A 23,395-nucleotide genomic window follows, 5' to 3' on the forward strand; every position below is an offset into this window, starting at 1 on the left:
AATAAAAATGAACCAGCTGAGAGAACTGAGCTTCCTGCTTAAAAAGAAAAAAAAAAATCCCCCCAAAAAATTCCCCATAACTTTTTAATTTCCTTTGTTCGTTTTATAAAAAATGAAAAATTAAGTTTGGAGTTGACAGGTAATAAGCCAAACATTGTTACTGTAGACTTTAGTGCAACAATATCAACAGAGCAAGAGCCTGACTTTTAGCAAGCCCAAACACAGGGAGCTGGTTTCTACACCAAACAGCTCATCATCTGAAACACACATCAGTCACCACTGGACTAACACTACACTGATAGAACTTTCCTCCTGTCGGCCTCAATACGAGCAGATACCAAGATCAGTACTGAGTACTTCTGAGAGCTTATGGAGGAGGGAGTGAAGAAGGGAGTAGAGAGTTTAAAAATAACAAAAACTTGTAGTAATGTTTGGGACATTTGGGACATGTAGTAAGGTTTGGACAAAACAATCAAAAGGGAGATAGACATTTGTAATTTCCTGTTACTAAAGTACTTTTTGACACCAGGACAGCTCCCATTTTGGTCCAGTTCCCTCAAGGTCAGTTATCACTCCCAATCACCCATCTCTGATGTGTTGTATCTTTTTTCGTTAGTAACCTGCAAGTTATGTTTCCTTCTAGGTTGAATATGAGAAGGTTATCACTGACCAAGCCCTGTTGCAAGTGCTGAATCAAAGTAGACCAAATACTAAAGTATCATGTTCATATATTAAAAATATAATTTATTTATTGTACATATAATATACATAAAGGCATTACACATATATTATAAAGAAGTTTATATAAAAGATGTTGGGTTTTATGCATGTCTCTGTGTGTGCATATATGTATTAGATGCCAGTAAACTACTTTGGACAACATCATCCCACACACACTATGCTTTCTATGAAAAAATGACCTCGAGGTGTGCACACATTCAAGTATTAGTACCTACCAGTATAGTTCATATACCGACTGCACAGGAAAAACATTAGAGATGTAAGCTCTTGCAAATTGGACCACACTTAAATAGCTTCTCTTCAAGTGCTTATCAACACCCTAGACATTTGGATGGATTACAAACGATGCCCTAACATTAGATATATTGCATTTCTTATTTGTGTTTTGGTTTTTTTTTTTTTTTAAGTGATTTCTATAACTTTTCACCATAGCAAGGGGTCCTACTAACATGAGCAACAAGATTACTTTTAAAATGAACAAACTGTTATGGTTGTATTATATGAAGCACATTCACTGCTGCCACTTACAGACTCAATGGGCAAATTAAGTTAAAAATGGAGAAGAAATTATCAAGAAAGGAAATGATCTTCCAACTGCACTAGTGAGCAACTCAGGCAAAACAGGCAGGAAAGAGACACTAGGAGAAACAAAACAAAAACAGAAATAAAAATTGCAAAATTTCACATGATTGCCAGCATCAGTTCATGGGTAAAGCCTGCAACTGAGCTATAACACTGCATTAACTATGACCTTAAAGACAGTATAATTATTGTATAGCATGTCTGATTTGACACGCTGGCTCCTGAGCTTGAATAAAACGCATGGCCCTTTTGCACTTCTATGATGCTCGTTCTTCACACTTGCATGAGCTAAGGGTTTGGGGATTGTCGTTTTAAACTGAAAAATCACCTCCAAGACAATTTATGTAAAGATGATTTACGGAAAATGAATGATCTCAAAAATGGCACAAACCACACAAGACAACATCTAACAAGCAATGCATACACAGAACCTTGTAGGGATTTTACCTACCAAATGCCAGCTATTTTTACCATGACCACTCAGCAGGTTTGTTGAACACTGGAAAACAGAGACCTTTCTTAGTGATTGGTAAGCAAAACTAGTCAAGTTCTTTACGTCTGCAACTGGATGCTGGGAATCCTGTGCATTGCATTAAGAAGAGAAGAAGATACCTTTCAACAGAACAGAGAGGAAAAGACAGAGACAATAGCTCCAGGGTTAATGCAGGCTCTTCCCTTCAGTCAAGCTCCTTGTCCTCAGACAGCAGTTATTTCTGCAGTCCTTCGCTCTCGTTTCACAACAGCAGTGATGAGGAAATACTGTTTCAGAGTAAGAGAGATTAAGGAAGTCAGAAAGTAAGAATGGTTCATCTGATTACTATATTTATAACATGCTCTTTATCATGTCCTTTTCTTTAACCCCCAATACTCTTTAGAAGAAGTAGTTCTCGGTCTTAAAATCCAGATAACCACAGACAACACAGAAGTCACCAAGACATTATTTGCAATCTATTGACATTCCTCGAAAGCTAAAACAAGTGCATCAAACTATTTCTCCTCCAAATGCCAATACTTTCTGTAGATTGCAGTGGAATCATAGTCTTCCATTAGTCTTCCATTTATTAACTAACTGATTTTCTCTCAATCTGACACAGATTCCCATCATTCAGAACAGAATTCAAAACAAAAACTGATTTTTCTTTAAGACTGATGGCCATTCTCACAAGAGGAGCTGGATTGACTGTGCCAGTGAATTAAGCCCTCCAAGTACCCAGAGAAAAAGTGCAGATTGTACAGATTTAGCCTCCAATATCACTCCAAAAACACAAAAGAGAAAGCAGTTCACTCCCTGCTCATTCAAACACAAAAAAAAAATGATGTGATGCAAACATCAGTTCACCGTGAAATGCTCCTCCTCAGTCAAAAGGTCTTATCAACAGCCTAAAGTCAATGGATGCTCAATATGACATCCGGTCCCTGCTCAAGGCCAAGGAGTTTGTTACTCACCTTCATTCAGGGGTACAGATCTCACCTTTATTCATGATTCCAATAGCCCCTTAGAGATGGATGTCACCAAAAAAACCAACTTTCATAATCCATCACAGTAATATTCATTAGCTATCTTTAAGGACATAACGGCTCAAGCTCACGACATTATTTTACTTAACATCAAGTTATACAGCATGTTTAACATTTTTACTAGATTTAACAGCCCTAGTAATCCTCCCAAGAATTCTCCACTACGCAATATGAACACTAAAGGTCCAAGTAACGAGCTTTGGCCCAATTCTGCCACATGGTACACTCTCAAGACAACTCCTTCCACAATGTTAAACCTTCTTGAGAAAAGCAGAGCAGAAAACAATCTTATGTTCTGATCTGTCAGATACAGTAAATCAATGGATAATGGCCAGCACTGGGGGTCAGAGGTATATATACTACAGTGTTTTCACAGTCCGTTAGTGACTATGTGGCCATAAAAAGTCAAGCAAGGATCAATGGACAGAAAGAGAGGCTGTTGGGACTAAAGAAGATAACAGCCACAAGTACAAGATTGAAATACATCAATTTATACTCTAAGTTTGTTCATATGTATTACTCAGTTTGGAAAAACAACATATCCATCAAAAAACCAACTTACAACCTTGGCACAGTATGCTGAAATCAGTGAGATATTTAAATACATATGATAAGCTGTTAATTTGATATTTTTAAAATTAGTTATTCACTAGTCCCCTTCATATCAACAATAAACCAATGACTGCAAATAAGACACGGCAGAAAAATATACAAGTCACAAAAACGCACACAGATACTTTGTAACAGCAAATATTCTAGTCACATTTAAAGTTGGCAAAATAGCAATGTGAGACAAGGTATATCTTAATAGTATTTTTTAATGTTATTCAAAGTACTCAAAGAGGAAAAAATAAGTTTTCCTTATACATTACCCAGATCACACCTGGTTCCTGTTGAAATGCACTTTTCAAAAGGGGGAGGCATGGTGGGAGGGAAAAGGAGGGGAAAAAGAGACCAAGGAGTAGGTTTAGTTTTGATTGTCTATCAATTATAAAAAGTAGAGTTAATATTTGAAGTCCAAAATCCTTTTTGTTACTGTTAATACTCTCCTTCCATTTCTACAACAGACATACACTTATAAAACTTTATCTTATACAACTGCCTAGGTGCTACCCATGTAGAAAGCTACCCATCATCACACTTGTCTTCAGTCCATCTAATAGGATAAGACTATTTCATAGTTATTTTAATAGAAAGATAGTTATGTATAATGTAGTCCATAGTGATTAATAAACACGTAAGGCTTCATCTGAAAGACCATTACGCCTGTAAATTTTAAATACTTTAAATGATTCCTTGTATATAAATATTTCATTTAGCAAATTTCTTTCCAACTGAATTGCTTCTGAAGAATTACCACCCTTAACAGTGTTAGTGTACATTTATTTTCAGACATTCATAACATTTCAACGTTATTTAAAAAACAGCCCCTTGTACTTACTGTAGGACATCCCTTTGCAATGTAAATCCCAAGTAAACTTTAAGTGCCCACCTCATACTACAAACCTACTCATTTGACCTTGATACATTACTGCAATAGTTGGTGTAGGGGGTTTATGTGGCAAGGTTTTGGTAGCGGGGGGCTACAAGGGTGGCTTCTGTAAGAAGATAAAAAGCTGTGAGAAGCTTCCCCTGTGCTCAACAGAGCCAGTGCCAACCAGCTCCAAGATGGACCCACCACTGGCCAAGGTTGAGCCCATCAGCAATGGTGGTAGCACCTCTGGGATAACATACTTAAGAAGGGGGGAAGGAAGGCTGTGCAACTGCAGCCAAAGAGAGGAGTGAGAACATGTGAAAGAAACAACTCTGCAGATGCCAAGGTCAGTGAAGAAAAAGGGGGAGGAGGTCCTCCATGCAGGTTATCAGTGAAGCAGATATCCACCTGCAGCCCATGGAGGACCCCATGCTAGAGCAGGTGGATGCCCAAAGGAGGCTGTGACCCCATGGAGAGCCCATGTTGGAGCAGGCTCCTGACAGGACCTGTGGAGAGAGGATCCCACACTGGAGCAGGTTTGCTGGCAGGACTTGTGGCCCCACAGGGGACCCACACTGGAGCAGTCTGTTCCTGAGGGACTGTATCCCGTGGAAGGGACCCACACTGGAGTAGTGAGTGAAGAACTGCAGCCAGTTGGAAGGACTTATATTGGAGAAGTTCATGGAGAACTACTGTAGGAGGGACCCCACACTGGAGCAGAAAAGTGTGAGGAGTCCTCCCCCTGAGGAGGAAGTAACAGCAGAGACAGTGTGATGAACTGACCACAAGCCCCATTCCCCATTCTGCTGCACCACTGTGTGGGAGGAGGTAGAGAAATCAAGAGTAAAGTTGAGCCTTGGGAAGAAGGTAGGGAAGGGGAGAAGGTGTTTCTAGATTTAGTTTTTATTTCTCATTGTCCTACTCTGATATGATTGGTAATAATTTTCCCTGAGTCAAGTCTGTTTTGCCGATGATCATAATGGGTGAATGATCTCTCCCTGTCCTTATCTCAACCCACAAGGCTTTTGTTATTTTTTCTCTCCCCTGTTCAGTTGAGGAAAGGAGTGATAGAGTGGCTTGGTGGGCACCAGGTAGCCAGCCAGGGTCAACCCACCACAGTTGGAGAAAAATTATCAAGAATTTATACATTTCAGACTGCTTAGCTGTGGAAAATGCTATCTTTTTGTTGAGGTCTCTAAATACAATTCCTTTTACCTTGAAACAGTGAACTATTTCAAGAATAAAATTTACAAATATTTGTAAATCATTGCTTTCTTAGAGTAAGAAAGAAATCTCAGCTATTACTAAACATCTTTTTTTTAAAAAAAAAGCAATAAAAAAAATCTTCAATACTTAAACATATTAATTCTCTTTTCACATAGTAAACTGTGGTCATGCTTGAAAGAAAACAAAAAAACAAGCAGAGTGAAATAGATTAACTGCACAGCTCCAATACACTTATTTCAGACAACATACTATAAATCATCTTGAAACAAAACAGGCAATTATAATGTGCACAAATGTTATGATACTATGCATCTCTACTGGTCCAATGGTTCTAAATTATTGAAACTGATGGCTGAACAAGGGCATATTGTTTCAACACACTTGGATTACTTGAAGGATTTGAATTCTTTCTTTAGCTATCCGGTGCTGTGCAGATCTCTCTGATGTCGACAAACAAACAGATAGATAGATGTCTCTTAGATAATTCAGGGTATGTCTAAGGGGATTAAAATACATGACCAAAATTTCTGTAGCAATGTGGTTTGTCTGTAAAGAATCACGACTTTTTTCCCCCCTTTCAATACTGTAAGAAGCATCTAAAATTAAAGCAAGTACATACATTTTCCTTCAAAGCGTTCAGTGAGGCCAGAGCAGCAGCTCCTTTCTCCTTCTAACCACTACCCCGTATTTCAATCCTCTTCACCTCAGTGTAAAAGAAACAGGAGTGAGAGCCACAAGACAGAATCATTTCAAAACACAATCAGATATTTGTAAACACTCTTTCTCCTGCAGAAAATCTGCAACTGCTAGTTGCAAGAAAAAGCAGCAAGTAAGGTAAATCAATTAGCTTGCTAATTTCTCACCCTCATTTATTTAGCTCTGCACTGTATTTGTCGTAATTGACTATAATTATGTTAATTACTAACTCCAGCATAATTACTATATTTATTGTCATTGAGCACACTATGTACCCAAAGCAAAGCTGGCATTTGTCGGGCATCAAAAAAATAAATAAATAAAACCACACAACTGTCGGGAGGGGCTTCTCTGAAAACTGGCTGATATACCTTCAGCAAATGAAAGGGCAAAAGAGATTTCATGCAATGCTAGTTTGAAAGCCTCGGTTCATTAAGGATATTAATTTTCTGATAACTACACATTTAAGCATGACACACTGGAGCAGTATCTACAGGATTTAGCAATTATTAATGCGTGACAGTTTCAAATGCTAAGTGAATCAATTAAACAGCAGCATTCACAATTTGAGAAGAGATAACTGCTTCATAACTGCCTAAGACTACAATTTTCACATGACAAAAAAGGGCCATTCAGGCTCCTTCAAAACCTGACAGGTCAAGAAAGAAGTTTGAAACAAAAGCACCTTATAACCATCATCTCTCCTCTTTACTTGTCAGATCAACTTTGCTAGTGTCTCCGCTGAAATGGCATCACCATGCCAGCTGCCACAAGGTGATTTTTCATGTCTTGTCAAAGAAATCTTTTATTCTATTTGCTCTGCATTAACATGTTACATTTATTGATCAAGCCCTTTCTGCAGCCACAGCAGGGCACTGTGCTCTTATGCCTAAGGGGGCTTTGATGTCCTGGTGACATTCTAGACCGAATAATGCACATACTAAATGGATTTAATGCAGAAATGTGTTTGTGCATGACAGCTACATTAATAACAGCCCCTCACACTGATAAATATGCAATTGCTACGATTAAGAGTTACCCAATTATGGTGAAAATATTTTTCTACCTTATAAATAAAACCATCAAAAAGTTTTAACAATAGTGCATTTTCTTCAACATTTTAAAACGCTATAAAGATCAGTCTAAAGGCTTTTAAAAAACGTCATGCTTTGTTTTGAATTCTGGCTTTTATTTCCATCTCGCTTTTGTTGTTCATCTTCCTCTTCTGTGTGTCTTATTGCTGCACAGGCTGGGAAGGTGGCAAGACAAAAAAAAAAATAGCAATAAAAAAAGCCTCTCTTTCACATACTCAACTCACAAAGAGAAACATGCCCCTTAAAACCGAAGCCCAGTTTCAAGCTGCCACTTGTATACTCGCCAAGGCAAGCAAACAGTAGGCAGAAGAGAGAAACAAACAATCTCTAGTCCACAGAGAGGATATTACAAAGCCTCAGCCTCCCAAAAGTCATGGAGGAACATTCCAGACTAGGATTAAAGTTCAAGGGGATGTTTTCATACATACACCCTCCTAATCGGACAGTGGAAAATATGCACAAGCACACACTGTGCAAATTATTCATGCTTCTAGCAGAAATAATCTGCACCCCAGAGAGAGGGAAGAGATATCTGTATCTCCATGAGCACAATTATTGGATTAATCCTCCCTCATTGGCCAAGATTAAAGATTCACTCTCCCTTTCGCCTCATAGCTTAGACCCAGAAAAAAATCTCTGTAAGAAAAAGGAAAACAACTCACATGTTTAAAATTACTAAGGACAAAATTAGAAGATGGACTTCTCCGTGAATCCAACTGTAGATGTTATTTATAAAAACATGGCACCTATTTGTACAAAAACACTGACATCTGTTATTCAAGCACCGGACTGCATTTAGTTTTTAATATGAAAGGAGAAATTTGGCACAAAGAAAGTTATCCAAGACAAATAAAAGAACCTTTGAATAGTTTGCTGGGTTTTTTTCTCTCCCCAAGACAGCAAGATGCATCTAAAAAAAAAAAAATAAACCCTTTGTATTTCATCCAAATCTCTACTCCCTGCCTACATTACATCCTTCCTACTTATTTATTCCTTTCTTTCCTTCACCAGTGATTGTTGTTTAGTTTGGGGTTTTTTAAATGAAATCTTTAACTTCCAATGATCAACAATAGTTTTTCATTCCCCCTTGAAATCCTTTTCAGCAAAACCCTCCAGTAACACTAACACTGGCACATCAGTGACTTTCCTTCCCATCCCCTGTGCTTTCATTAAACGGGAATTGGGGAATGCTTTCTGCATATTATGAAACAAAATAGAGGTCTTTACAGCACTCCGTTATCAGGAAGGCTATCGAATACAGTTGCCATGAGAGACTCAGGAGCAGATTTCCAAAGTAAAACACCTCTGCTCCTGAAACATGCCTAGTTGAAAATACACAGTGTAAATAGTTCATTTCTAAAATAGCTGAAAATCACTACCAATATCAAGTCAAAAGAGCTGCTACAACTCAGGCCATTTTATGATGACTACACCAATAAAGCTGCGGAATTAGAGCATAATTTAGGCCAGAAGGAGTATCCAGAGGTCATCTAGTCCAGTCCTCTGCTTAGAGCAGGGTGACTTCAAAGTTAAATTAGGTTGCTTGGGACTTTGTCCAGTGTGCTTCGAATATCACCCAGGATGGAGATTCCACAGCCTCTCTGGGCAATTCTTCCACTCAACCTTTCTCATCACAAAACCTTTCCTTAAAAACAGTTGGAAAATCCCTTGTTGCAACTGGTGACAACCAGCTCTCATCCTTCTGACAAGATTTTGGCTCCATCTTCTTCACAACCCCCCGTTAGTCCCAAAAGGAAACAAAAGACATTAGAAACTATTCAAACTAAATCTGCAAGAAAAACAGCATGAGAAGAAATAATCCACAAGTGGACTACAGTTGTCTGGGGTTGAAGGATTTCCATCTGCCAGAGGTGTAAACAGGAAGCAATCCAGTGGCACCTTATCTTGCTGATTACAACTACCATGTTTTAAGCACACACCAGTTTTTCCCTTTGCCTCACACACAACAAATTTCTATTACTCCACTTTCTTCTGCCCAACATCCCTATAAAACCTTCCATTTTGCCATTCACCTCTATCTTTCCTTTCCCTCCCAGAGATAAGGGGACAAGGTGACCGGTAACAGTCACTTTGCTTTGGCTGCCAGAAGGAGAGTTGGATCCACGTATCACTCAGGGTAATCGAGGAGACACGGTAGTTCTCAGAAAATCAAGAAAGAGAATTCTTTTAAAGAGCAACTTTTTGTGATTATTGAACCAAGTGGTGGTGGTAGATTTACCAAAATCTGAGCAGCAAAACCACCACACATAAGAACACTGAATTATCCCGTGGAAGGGACCCACACTGGAGTAGTGAGTGAAGAACTGCAGCCAGTTGGAAGGACTTATATTGGAGAAGTTCATGGAGAACTACTGTAGGAGGGACCCCACACTGGAGCAGAAAAGTGTGAGGAGTCCTCCCCCTGAGGAGGAAGTAACAGCAGAGACAGTGTGATGAACTGACCACAAGCCCCATTCCCCATTCTGCTGCACCACTGTGTGGGAGGAGGTAGAGAAATCAAGAGTAAAGTTGAGCCTTGGGAAGAAGGTAGGGAAGGGGAGAAGGTGTTTCTAGATTTAGTTTTTATTTCTCATTGTCCTACTCTGATATGATTGGTAATAATTTTCCCTGAGTCAAGTCTGTTTTGCCGATGATCATAATGGGTGAATGATCTCTCCCTGTCCTTATCTCAACCCACAAGGCTTTTGTTATTTTTTCTCTCCCCTGTTCAGTTGAGGAAAGGAGTGATAGAGTGGCTTGGTGGGCACCAGGTAGCCAGCCAGGGTCAACCCACCACAGTTGGAGAAAAATTATCAAGAATTTATACATTTCAGACTGCTTAGCTGTGGAAAATGCTATCTTTTTGTTGAGGTCTCTAAATACAATTCCTTTTACCTTGAAACAGTGAACTATTTCAAGAATAAAATTTACAAATATTTGTAAATCATTGCTTTCTTAGAGTAAGAAAGAAATCTCAGCTATTACTAAACATCTTTTTTTTAAAAAAAAAGCAATAAAAAAAATCTTCAATACTTAAACATATTAATTCTCTTTTCACATAGTAAACTGTGGTCATGCTTGAAAGAAAACAAAAAAACAAGCAGAGTGAAATAGATTAACTGCACAGCTCCAATACACTTATTTCAGACAACATACTATAAATCATCTTGAAACAAAACAGGCAATTATAATGTGCACAAATGTTATGATACTATGCATCTCTACTGGTCCAATGGTTCTAAATTATTGAAACTGATGGCTGAACAAGGGCATATTGTTTCAACACACTTGGATTACTTGAAGGATTTGAATTCTTTCTTTAGCTATCCGGTGCTGTGCAGATCTCTCTGATGTCGACAAACAAACAGATAGATAGATGTCTCTTAGATAATTCAGGGTATGTCTAAGGGGATTAAAATACATGACCAAAATTTCTGTAGCAATGTGGTTTGTCTGTAAAGAATCACGACTTTTTTCCCCCCTTTCAATACTGTAAGAAGCATCTAAAATTAAAGCAAGTACATACATTTTCCTTCAAAGCGTTCAGTGAGGCCAGAACAGCAGCTCCTTTCTCCTTCTAACCACTACCCCGTATTTCAATCCTCTTCACCTCAGTGTAAAAGAAACAGGAGTGAGAGCCACAAGACAGAATCATTTCAAAACACAATCAGATATTTGTAAACACTCTTTCTCCTGCAGAAAATCTGCAACTGCTAGTTGCAAGAAAAAGCAGCAAGTAAGGTAAATCAATTAGCTTGCTAATTTCTCACCCTCATTTATTTAGCTCTGCACTGTATTTGTCGTAATTGACTATAATTATGTTAATTACTAACTCCAGCATAATTACTATATTTATTGTCATTGAGCACACTATGTACCCAAAGCAAAGCTGGCATTTGTCGGGCATCAAAAAAATAAATAAATAAAACCACACAACTGTCGGGAGGGGCTTCTCTGAAAACTGGCTGATATACCTTCAGCAAATGAAAGGGCAAAAGAGATTTCATGCAATGCTAGTTTGAAAGCATCGGTTCATTAAGGATATTAATTTTCTGATAACTACACATTTAAGCATGACACACTGGAGCAGTATCTACAGGATTTAGCAATTATTAATGCGTGACAGTTTCAAATGCTAAGTGAATCAATTAAACAGCAGCATTCACAATTTGAGAAGAGATAACTGCTTCATAACTGCCTAAGACTACAATTTTCACATGACAAAAAAGGGCCATTCAGGCTCCTTCAAAACCTGACAGGTCAAGAAAGAAGTTTGAAACAAAAGCACCTTATAACCATCATCTCTCCTCTTTACTTGTCAGATCAACTTTGCTAGTGTCTCCGCTGAAATGGCATCACCATGCCAGCTGCCACAAGGTGATTTTTCATGTCTTGTCAAAGAAATCTTTTATTCTATTTGCTCTGCATTAACATGTTACATTTATTGATCAAGCCCTTTCTGCAGCCACAGCAGGGCACTGTGCTCTTATGCCTAAGGGGGCTTTGATGTCCTGGTGACATTCTAGACCGAATAATGCACATACTAAATGGATTTAATGCAGAAATGTGTTTGTGCATGACAGCTACATTAATAACAGCCCCTCACACTGATAAATATGCAATTGCTACGATTAAGAGTTACCCAATTATGGTGAAAATATTTTTCTACCTTATAAATAAAACCATCAAAAAGTTTTAACAATAGTGCATTTTCTTCAACATTTTAAAACGCTATAAAGATCAGTCTAAAGGCTTTTAAAAAACGTCATGCTTTGTTTTGAATTCTGGCTTTTATTTCCATCTCGCTTTTGTTGTTCATCTTCCTCTTCTGTGTGTCTTATTGCTGCACAGGCTGGGAAGGTGGCAAGACAAAAAAAAAAATAGCAATAAAAAAAGCCTCTCTTTCACATACTCAACTCACAAAGAGAAACATGCCCCTTAAAACCGAAGCCCAGTTTCAAGCTGCCACTTGTATACTCGCCAAGGCAAGCAAACAGTAGGCAGAAGAGAGAAACAAACAATCTCTAGTCCACAGAGAGGATATTACAAAGCCTCAGCCTCCCAAAAGTCATGGAGGAACATTCCAGACTAGGATTAAAGTTCAAGGGGATGTTTTCATACATACACCCTCCTAATCGGACAGTGGAAAATATGCACAAGCACACACTGTGCAAATTATTCATGCTTCTAGCAGAAATAATCTGCACCCCAGAGAGAGGGAAGAGATATCTGTATCTCCATGAGCACAATTATTGGATTAATCCTCCCTCATTGGCCAAGATTAAAGATTCACTCTCCCTTTCGCCTCATAGCTTAGACCCAGAAAAAAATCTCTGTAAGAAAAAGGAAAACAACTCACATGTTTAAAATTACTAAGGACAAAATTAGAAGATGGACTTCTCCGTGAATCCAACTGTAGATGTTATTTATAAAAACATGGCACCTATTTGTACAAAAACACTGACATCTGTTATTCAAGCACCGGACTGCATTTAGTTTTTAATATGAAAGGAGAAATTTGGCACAAAGAAAGTTATCCAAGACAAATAAAAGAACCTTTGAATAGTTTGCTGGGTTTTTTTCTCTCCCCAAGACAGCAAGATGCATCTAAAAAAAAAAAAATAAACCCTTTGTATTTCATCCAAATCTCTACTCCCTGCCTACATTACATCCTTCCTACTTATTTATTCCTTTCTTTCCTTCACCAGTGATTGTTGTTTAGTTTGGGGTTTTTTAAATGAAATCTTTAACTTCCAATGATCAACAATAGTTTTTCATTCCCCCTTGAAATCCTTTTCAGCAAAACCCTCCAGTAACACTAACACTGGCACATCAGTGACTTTCCTTCCCATCCCCTGTGCTTTCATTAAACGGGAATTGGGGAATGCTTTCTGCATATTATGAAACAAAATAGAGGTCTTTACAGCACTCCGTTATCAGGAAGGCTATCGAATACAGTTGCCATGAGAGACTCAGGAGCAGATTTCCAAAGTAAAACACCTCTGCTCCTGAAACATGCCTAGTTGAAAATACACAGTGTAAATAGTTCATTTCTAAAATAGCTGAAAATCACTACCAATATCAAGTCAAAAGAGCTGCTACAACTCAGGCCATTTTATGATGACTACACCAATAAAGCTGCGGAATTAGAGCATAATTTAGGCCAGAAGGAGTATCCAGAGGTCATCTAGTCCAGTCCTCTGCTTAGAGCAGGGTGACTTCAAAGTTAAATTAGGTTGCTTGGGACTTTGTCCAGTGTGCTTCGAATATCACCCAGGATGGAGATTCCACAGCCTCTCTGGGCAATTCTTCCACTCAACCTTTCTCATCACAAAACCTTTCCTTAAAAACAGTTGGAAAATCCCTTGTTGCAACTGGTGACAACCAGCTCTCATCCTTCTGACAAGATTTTGGCTCCATCTTCTTCACAACCCCCCGTTAGTCCCAAAAGGAAACAAAAGACATTAGAAACTATTCAAACTAAATCTGCAAGAAAAACAGCATGAGAAGAAATAATCCACAAGTGGACTACAGTTGTCTGGGGTTGAAGGATTTCCATCTGCCAGAGGTGTAAACAGGAAGCAATCCAGTGGCACCTTATCTTGCTGATTACAACTACCATGTTTTAAGCACACACCAGTTTTTCCCTTTGCCTCACACACAACAAATTTCTATTACTCCACTTTCTTCTGCCCAACATCCCTATAAAACCTTCCATTTTGCCATTCACCTCTATCTTTCCTTTCCCTCCCAGAGATAAGGGGACAAGGTGACCGGTAACAGTCACTTTGCTTTGGCTGCCAGAAGGAGAGTTGGATCCACGTATCACTCAGGGTAATCGAGGAGACACGGTAGTTCTCAGAAAATCAAGAAAGAGAATTCTTTTAAAGAGCAACTTTTTGTGATTATTGAACCAAGTGGTGGTGGTAGATTTACCAAAATCTGAGCAGCAAAACCACCACACATAAGAACACTGAATCCATGCAATTACTCTTCTTTGTAGAAAAAAAGAGACAGAAGTGCCATAACAATCAATAATAAATTAGAATATATCCCTAATTTTTAAAAAATTATTATCCAAATTATATCCAAACAAGTTTTTTTTAAAAAAAAAAAAGTCCAGGGGGAAAAATCCTTGCTGGTTTGTACAAAACAACAAGCTGTATTTCCTAGAAGGGCACAACAGCATCACTTGGAATATGTTATTAAGGGACAAGCTTTGCAAAAGTTGTTTGTGTCTACATCACGAAATACAGTATGTCAGACTAATTGTTTTTCACTTTGCTAACAGCATCAACCAGTTTCCTCACCTTTTTTACAGTACACCTGGACAAGACTTTGAAAAAACACATTTACAGTGGAAAGTCTTAAATGGCAAAGTGACTTACCTGGCTCTAACCTGACTTTTGCAACAGTTATCTACATTATTGTGGTATCAAAATCAGTACCATTCACTAAAGCAATTGTTCGATCAAGTATTACGTTATATCAGTTGCATAAGAAAGTTTTGTGACATCTGTATCACGCAGTATAAATACATCTTTCTGATAAGAGTACTCTATGTGGATAAGTGTGTGTGTGTGTGTGTACAGCAAAGCCTGCAAGTCTACAGCTGCACACGACTTTGGATCAGAAAGGCCAGCGCTGTCTTGCAGGAAGAGTTTGCTGCCAACTGCCCACAAACCTGAACACATTACTACGAGAGAGGTCTCTCTCTTTCTCTCCATGCAACTGCACCCATGATAGCAATATCAAATAACAGGACTGCAAATACTGATGCCCACAAAATAAATTAAAGAAAAACAAAAACAACCAAACAATCGGACCAGGCACCTAACACCCTCTATGCTCAATTTCTTAAATTTTTTAATGGAATTGTTATGTTGTCAGAAATTGTATTGACACTTTTACATAGCAGAATATATTGCCTGCTACAGGAGGATGATTCCTTCCCAAATACTTGGCAGTAGCCATACTTACAGAGCATAGGATACAGAACCCTTAGATGGAAAACAATATTAATAAAAGGTTACTAAGTACTTATTTACTGCCTAACACTGAGAACAGGTAACTGTTGAATATTTCAGCATTTCTCTGGCTTAAATACAGGCTAAAAAATTAGTGACCACTGAAATATTTTTTCTTTCAAAGAACACATACACAATTTCATCTAGTAATGAATCATATTATAATGAAAACTAATATATTTACTGCAAATAATTGTTGTGCCAGTGAAGCACAACACTTTCTTTATCTTTTTCTAGATTTTGATCACCCTTGGTCTTCTTCACTCAACTTATGCCTTTATGAAAAGATAGCAAGTTTCCTAGAAAATCAAACTCCTTTGTAAAGAGACTAAGTTTAGTTTCTTCCCCACTAAAAACAACACACTAAACACTCACTGATAAAAATCATTAAACTCATCACTATACTACACTGGGGTCAGATTTCTCAAGCAATAACATTTGTTTAAAGAAGATGACAATGATCTTACTATTTACACTTGCTTCAACAGCTGCCCAAGACATCTCTTCTATATTCACATGAATTTAAGACTATGATATTTATTCTATATATTATCTGATTCTCTCTAATATACAGGCACAGGGCTCATCTATGAGAGCACAGACCAGTCTGAATGGCAACTGTATAATAAATACTTCATTCTTAGTTTCTATATGTTTAGTATAACTATCACAGCTCAAATAAGAAAACATTACTGCTCTCATCATATTTAGCATTAGATTCCCTAAGCTAAAAAGGAAGAGGAAAAAAAACAACCAAAACAAAAAAACAGCAAACCACCAAACACCCCACAAAGCCAAACAAAAATAACACCTCTCCCCTTTCCCCAGATGTGATTTCTGGCCTTAGAATACTTGTACAGCTCTACAACAGCAAGCTATCCTACATCAACAATTGATTGCAGCTACTACAAAAACTAGCACTTTCTTTCACATTTCCCCACAGAAGATTTTAACACTTCCCTCCCCCCCCCAATAAAAACCAAATTATATCCTGTCTGAAAAATTGGATAAGTGATAGTGGTTTGGGTAGGGAAGGAAAAAAGGAATGAAAACACAGATTTGAGAAATACGCCACCAACAAAGCTCTCCACGAAAACATGAACTAATAACTTAAAGTTTTAAAGTAGTATTTCACATCTAGATTTAATTTTAGCATTTTACTTTATGAAATAAAACAAACTCAGAGGAACTATTCCTCAAGTCATGCATTGAATGAAACTCTTTGCTGTTTTTTTTTCCCAGAAGAAGACTCTTCATAGGTATCAAGGAGCATCTTGTTGATGGCATGTTGAATCTGAATATACATGCAGAACTTGAATTATCATAGTGACAAAATGAAAAAATGCCTATTTAATTCTCTTCCACAGAAAAATTCTCTCTTCTGATTACACTTTCCATAGGTCCAAAGTCATCAGCCAGAAGTATAAGACAATAACAATCCACAGATTGTTTACCACCTCTTTTGCTCTGCTGGCTCTGGCATGTAGGAATCAGATGTTCAGAGCTGACAGTGGCTCAGGATAACATTTATGAATATTAAGTTAAAGCCAGTGGTTGTCACCCTTAGAGAACAAGGCCCCAGCACACTGCTTTTATTTCTCTCACTCCTTACAAGCTGACTCTAAACTCACTCTCAATAAAATAAAAGGAAAACTCAAGAGTTCAACCCCACCACTGAAAAACTGTTTTTCTTAAACAGACAACTACGCTCCATTCCTTCCTCCCTACAGAGCTGCCAACCTGAAAGATAGACTGGTGAACCTCACCAGGCTTTCTCACAAGGATTAAATGAAAAAGGAAACTGTAATAACTAATGGGAATACTACGGAATTCTAAATTGATCCATGTATTAAAATAATTAGAATTTATCTAATTAATTTAACTAATTCTTAGTTTTAGCACTTGAGTACACAGCTGCCTAAGAATAAAATCGTACAATAAAAACACATCATCTGGGAAAAGAGTATTACAAACCATTTATGGTAACAACCAGAGACCTACAAACAAAAAGAAGGGAGAGAAGCACACACTTACTTGCATTTTGGTTAAGAACAATTCACTTTTGATCCCATTCTTCATTTCTTCAGGTAATGATGCTTATTTTCCATTTTGAGCAGCGAACAAACCATAAGCTCTTCACTGGGCATCATTTACATTAACATGAGAAATTTCCAGACTCACCTGGTTACTTATGTTCCAAATGTGCAAGAAAAGGAGACAAACATTGCCTACAAAAACAGCGTCACTCACTTGATAAAACTAAATTTACCTGACATATATGTATGTTTCTCATTTGAAAATAATAATTAAAAAAAGAGTAAATATTCTATTTTTGGAGTTGATGTCCCATATTGCACTTGAAAACCTACATATCACCACATACCTTAACAAGTTGAAGCTAAGATCTAGCCTTTTTGCCATATGTCCATATATTCTTCCTAGGAATTCTGGAATTTCTTCACAGTCTTGACTAATGTAAGACACCTGAGAATTGGAAACAAAATGGAAACATTTCGTAAGTGGATTATTTAACTTCCTGTCCAGATTCTGTCTCATTGATCCAATGACAACACACAATATAGTAAATATTTATTACAGCTTTAAGCTACATCAGTTTTACTGCTATAGAATCTATCATAATCTCATTTTCCTATCGATACAATCAGCTTCATATTTATTACATCTATCGTCTTATGTACAATGTGTTGTCTCCTTTCAGGTAAAAATAAGTTGATCAAAAACATCACATTTCTTCCGTTCCACTGCTAATACTTCTATCTAACATTATTTTGTATTACCATTCTGATACACTCCAGAAGAAATTTTTTTGAAAAATCAGAGTCCATTCAAAGGACTTAGTAGTTTGCCTCTCATTACACGACACACTGAAAGATCGCCTCGGAAAGTTTGGTCCAGAAATACCTAAGCAGTGTCCTGCCAGTCCATTCTCATAACCATTCCTTGAGGAGATTATCATTGCCAGTGATGTGCTAGGGACAGAGCAAGAGGGCTGCCCGAGAGCTGAAAAACCAAGCATGCAGCTTTTTTCAGACGGTCATGTAAGTCTTAAAGATTTCTGGCTCCAACAAACATGTTCAGATCACGCTTCTCCTTTTACCCAAAATACTTGTGAATGTCTTTCCTCTTTTTCATACCAGTCCATCTAACCCACTTTTAACAAATATAGGAAAAATTAACAGTAGCAAAAATACAGTCAACTCAGATTTATTTATTTATTTATTTGTAGCCAGGATGAAGTGAGTGATAATATTTCCAGAAAAAACACAAACAATAAAACAGCTAAGCTGCTAAACTCTTTCTATTCTCTCTGCTCTATTGTCTTAGAAGTCTTTGGTTTGATTTCTTCAAAGAGTATCCCCAAATCCTGCCAAACCTATTATCATGGATTCTACACATCTATATTGGCTCATCCTCCCAGTGTTCAAAGTATCAGTATAAATACCGACGTTTCAGATTTTGTGCTAAAGAAATCTTAGTTGGCCTTTAATAGCAACTTGCTAGTTAAGTAATTTCAACACTGTGTTAGATGACTATCTGTAAGATATAGCTATTATCTAAATATTTAATATAAAATCAATTTCAAGAACATATCCCCCTGGTCTAAAAGATGTTAAATTAAAAATATGCAAAAAATCAGTCAAACTTTGTTTGGATACTATTTCAATTTCAATATTGTCAATAAGTCAAACTTTGTTTGGATACTATTTCAATTTCTGTTAAAATAGAGACTCCTCTGCAGGACAGACTGACAGTTTGTACTTTTGCAAGTCATCCCAGTCTCTTCCATTCTAAAAATGATTGCAATCTGATAATACTATATTGCATCCCATTTAATTCATTTCGTTCAATAACTTCAACAGATAAAGCTGACAACAGTGAAATAATTTTTACGAGTGGAAAACAGGTAGCTTGAAGCTCACTTTAACAACTTCTTTCTCTTGTTAAACCTCTTACAATAAATCCTGCTACCAGACACGCAGGTGGCTTTAGCAAATATAAGGACAAAAGGGAAAGGAATTGTTTTGGGTAGTTGGCATCGTAATGGTTTGGAGATAATAGAAACCATTTTGCAGAATTTATTGAATTAAATATGTAAGGCTTTTCCCTCCAGTTTTCATCCAAGACAACTACAACGCACTTTACAACACACATGCAGGAGCGCGTACAAGAACTGCTTCATTCTTCACAGAACGGTAGATTTCTTTAAACTAACGCTTGCAAACTTTTGGAAAGACACCACATCAACAGCAGAATAACCCTTTGGATTAAGCGTTTAATTCAATGTAACATGATTAAATAGAAATTACTAAAACATGATGCCTATTAACACTAGGAGAGCAAGATCACCTTGAGCAACTACAAACGCAGCCAGAGCAGAGACCACCCCTTTGCTTTCAGCCAGGGAGGAGCGGGCAAAAAGGAGCAAGGAGCTCTAGGCTGCATTCCTGCTGCTTCAGAAACTTACCTGGCCATAAATGCTCCAGCTCCACAAGAACAAAAGTTGAAGAAAAAAGTTCATACAAATGCGTTTTGAAGCACACAGGAGGCAAAATACATAAAAGCTTCAGCCTTTGAACTGTTATATACAAATATATTTGCATAACTGGTACAAACATTATTCACGGGCATATTTGTTGACAAAATATGGTTGTTATGACTGAGGCCCTGTAAAGGGAATTTCACTTTCACAAAGCCCACTTCAGCACACTCACCATACAAGCACCTTTTTCAATTTCAAACAAATGGGTTTATTTTTCCACAAAATACACAAAGTGCATTCAACTTGAGATCTCTGTACCCCACAGACATGAACTTGCTTTGGATACCCAAGGACTCTCTACTGTAAGAACGGCAGCAACCAACAACACAGCACATGATAAGCCTTTTTGAAGAAGTTTTCAAGAGCTAGTTCCCCATTCTTCTGCTCTTTAATCCTGGAATAATGCTGATACAAAACAAGACTCCAGTAGCCCGGACAACAGATGAAAAACATTTCTTCATTTTCATTCCTTCAGTTCAAAACCATTTACCCAGAAAACAATAAAATACACATAGTATTCTTCCTTTTGCATCCATCTCAAATACCCTCAAAATGAGTACGGGCTTTCAAGTACATATCCAGAGATGTCATCACTGAAGATGAGAGCAAGCATTCTTTTCCCAAGACTCCTCAGCTCTCCGAGTGCAAGGCACATCAGTAACAGGAGATTTCTTAGATTTTTCTCTACCAGTCACAGAACATCACGTGAGAATAAAAACTGGATGTAGATGTTTCCATTGCTTAATTCTCCAACTCAAATCTAATACAGGTTGGTCACAGACAATGATTCTTATTACTGGTGCCCTGCTCAATATCCCACTGAAACGTTCAGAGTTTCCCACAAAGCCCAGCATCAGATTGTCTACGGACGTCTCAGACATTCTTGCAGACTCTTGCAGACTCAATACACTGTATGTAATTCAGGAAAAAAATATGTTTTTATGAAATATTTAAAACAGAAGTTAACCAGTCAATAGCAGTTGCACCTTTCTTCTGCTGTAGTTTCAGAGAACATTAGCATCTGCAATCATTTAACAATGATACTGTAATCTTAGTAACTCATAAAGTCACATCTTTAATAAAGACCATCACCAAATAGGTCATGTACGAACTCTAGATAGCGCATATTCTTTTCCATTGAAGGGAATTACATCTGGACAATATTTCCAGTCGGTTGAGCATTATATTTTACTCAATGCTCTTAAAAGATTGTATGTTAGGCCCATACCCAAATTAAGAATACACTTGACTTGAGAGGGCTCAAGGCACGCTCAAGGGAAGAAGGCAGCATGTTACTCAATGCCATAGTGCACCACAGAGACCACAGGAGCCATTTCCTGCAGCAGCTGCAAAATTAGCCAATTGCCTCCGTATCACACACACATTTACAAATTCCCCACAAAAAGTGCAACCAGCTTAAAGAAGCAATTAGATGGGGAGCACCCTGGCTTCATGGCAAGCCATTTTCAAAAAGAACACAAGCTTTGTTTACTCTTTTTGTGGGGGGAAGGAACATTTTGCTAGTTTTAGTCACGGGTTCAGCAGTAGTGATATCACACTTTAGCTAAAACGTTTTCCAGCAGCCAAGTAAGGCACTGGGTAAAGGCCACTAGGATTTGTTTCACTTCCCAACTTTTCCCTCTAACCGAAAGGAAACACCGCTTTTACTTTCAGCAGGAACAACCATTTCAGTCCTTCTCTTCCAGGAACAGCTATTTCAGTCCTTCTCTTCCAGCTGATGCCCGCAGCCCACTCAACCCTGAGCGGGGCAGGGTCCCGGGGTAGCCGGGGGTGGCTCGGGGGCACGCCTGGCTCCGTGTCCGGATGCAGCCTTCCCAGGGACCCCGCCTGTTGCGCCTGAGCGGCAGCGACAATTCCCGGTCGCCAGTCACCGCGGTGCTCCGTTACCTACCCGGTACGGAGGAGCCCTGCCAGCGCACACCCCCGACGGCCGCCCCGCCTTCCCCCCCTCGCCCGCCCCGCCGCTGCCGGGGCCAGGGCCGGCCCCTCGGCTCTTTCCCTGCCCGGCCCCCGCGCAGCACCGTTCCGCGGCGCGGTGCCTACCTGCGGATGGAAACTAAAACTCCCCGGGCCCTTACCAGCCCGTCGCCCCCCCCACCCCCGCGGGAGCCTCCCCCGGTCCCCACCGTGACCGGCGGGGAGTCGGGGCAGCCGCTACCGGGGGCGGGGACGCGCTGCCTCCGGCAGGTGTGGCCGTCGCCGCCCGGGCCCTGCGAGCGGCGGGACGCGGACACTTACTTGCGCTCCGCTCACCACGACTCCTGCCATGGCGGGGGGGCGGCGGGGCTTCCGCGGGCTCCGGGTCGGGTCGGGTCGGGCCGTGCCGTGCCGGGCTGGGGCCGCCGCCGCCGCTTCCTCGCGGCAGTCAGCTGACGCGGGCGGAAGCGCGGCCGGGCCGCGGGCGGGGGCGGTGGCAGCGCGGGGCTCCCGCCGTCACCTGCGGCCCCGGGGGTGGGGGTCCGGCCGCCGGGATGGTGGCCCTGAGGCTTCCCGGGAGGAGGGGGGGTGAGGGGGGAGAGGGGTGAGGGTCTGTCCCCGCAGGCCCCAGCCGGACCGTCCCCGCAGCGAAGGCCCGACGGCCACGGACCCACGCACCTCGGGTTGGGACGGGGGTGGAAGAGGCGCTGGGAAGAAATAATGGGAATAGTTGATCGGTGACTGGGGATTGGGGTTTGGATTTCACTCCCCACAGGAGCTACGTGACTTGGAGGGTGACCCGGAGTGGCTTTCCACCTACTGAGCAGCCCATTTATTCATGACGAAAAGCATAACTTGCCTTTGGAGAGATGCACGTCACACATGCAGAAGTAATCTACAGGAGAGGTCCCCATCCCCACAGTGATAGCTTTTGCCTCCAGAGTATTGGGTCGTTTGTGCAGAAAACGGAAATACCTGTGGAATAATCAGAAACACCTGTCAAACTAGTCTTTCCAGGGCATGAGAACTTGCTAATTAAAGTAATGGCACGATGGCAGGTTATCGCTGGTGAGGCAGAGTAGGGAAATTGAAGGTTTTCTGTAAGAATTTTATGTGAGAGTTTCAAAGGTACTTAGGTTTCCCAGTCTTGGATCCTAAATCCTATTAGTCATCTACCTACCTCTTCAGCTGCCTAAGCACCTTTAAAAATCTGGCTCTTCTTTCCCCTTTATTGCTAATATAGCACAACTCACTCTTGCTGAAAGCAGAGGCACATGCTGTGAGGGGAAATAAGGTTCAGGAGGACACACATTCTACGCCGCAAACCACTTTCTACAGTTGATTCAGCAGCACAGCAGAAACTCATGCTGTACTTGCTGCTCTGCCTCTTAATACCAAGAGAATAAATTCTTGGTACAGGGAAACACAGAGCAAATAGCTGAGCAAAAAAAACATTTTGTACCGCTTTTTCCTCCCTGTTATTTTACTCTATTGTGTTAAAAACAGAAATGGGCCAACACGTAGAAAAATCAAAACA

The 23,395-nt window shown here is 39.6% G+C and overlaps 1 protein-coding gene across 2 annotated transcripts in view; it reads right to left on the reverse strand.

Moving 5' to 3' along the window:
* LOC106896398 (chromosome unknown open reading frame, human C10orf11) overlaps positions 1-22,329 on the reverse strand; it is a 687,938-nt gene extending 665,609 nt beyond the window's left edge. Inside the window, exons 1-2 of one of the 2 annotated variants that reach the window (XM_014956371.1) lie at positions 22,180-22,329; positions 17,743-17,843 (exon numbers count right to left, since the gene is read on the reverse strand). In XM_014956371.1, the coding sequence (XP_014811857.1) occupies positions 17,743-17,843; positions 22,180-22,209 (131 nt within the window). In that variant the 5' untranslated portion in view covers positions 22,210-22,329. Of the gene's footprint in view, positions 1-17,742; positions 17,844-22,179 lie in introns of those variants that run through there. The other variant, XM_014956372.1, reaches the window with a different exon arrangement.
* Positions 22,330-23,395: the final 1,066 nt, after the last annotated feature.

This window comes from Calidris pugnax, unplaced genomic scaffold (genome assembly GCF_001431845.1).
Source record: "Calidris pugnax isolate Ruff unplaced genomic scaffold, ASM143184v1 scaffold196, whole genome shotgun sequence".
In the NCBI taxonomy this organism is placed as follows: domain Eukaryota; kingdom Metazoa; phylum Chordata; class Aves; order Charadriiformes; family Scolopacidae; genus Calidris; species Calidris pugnax.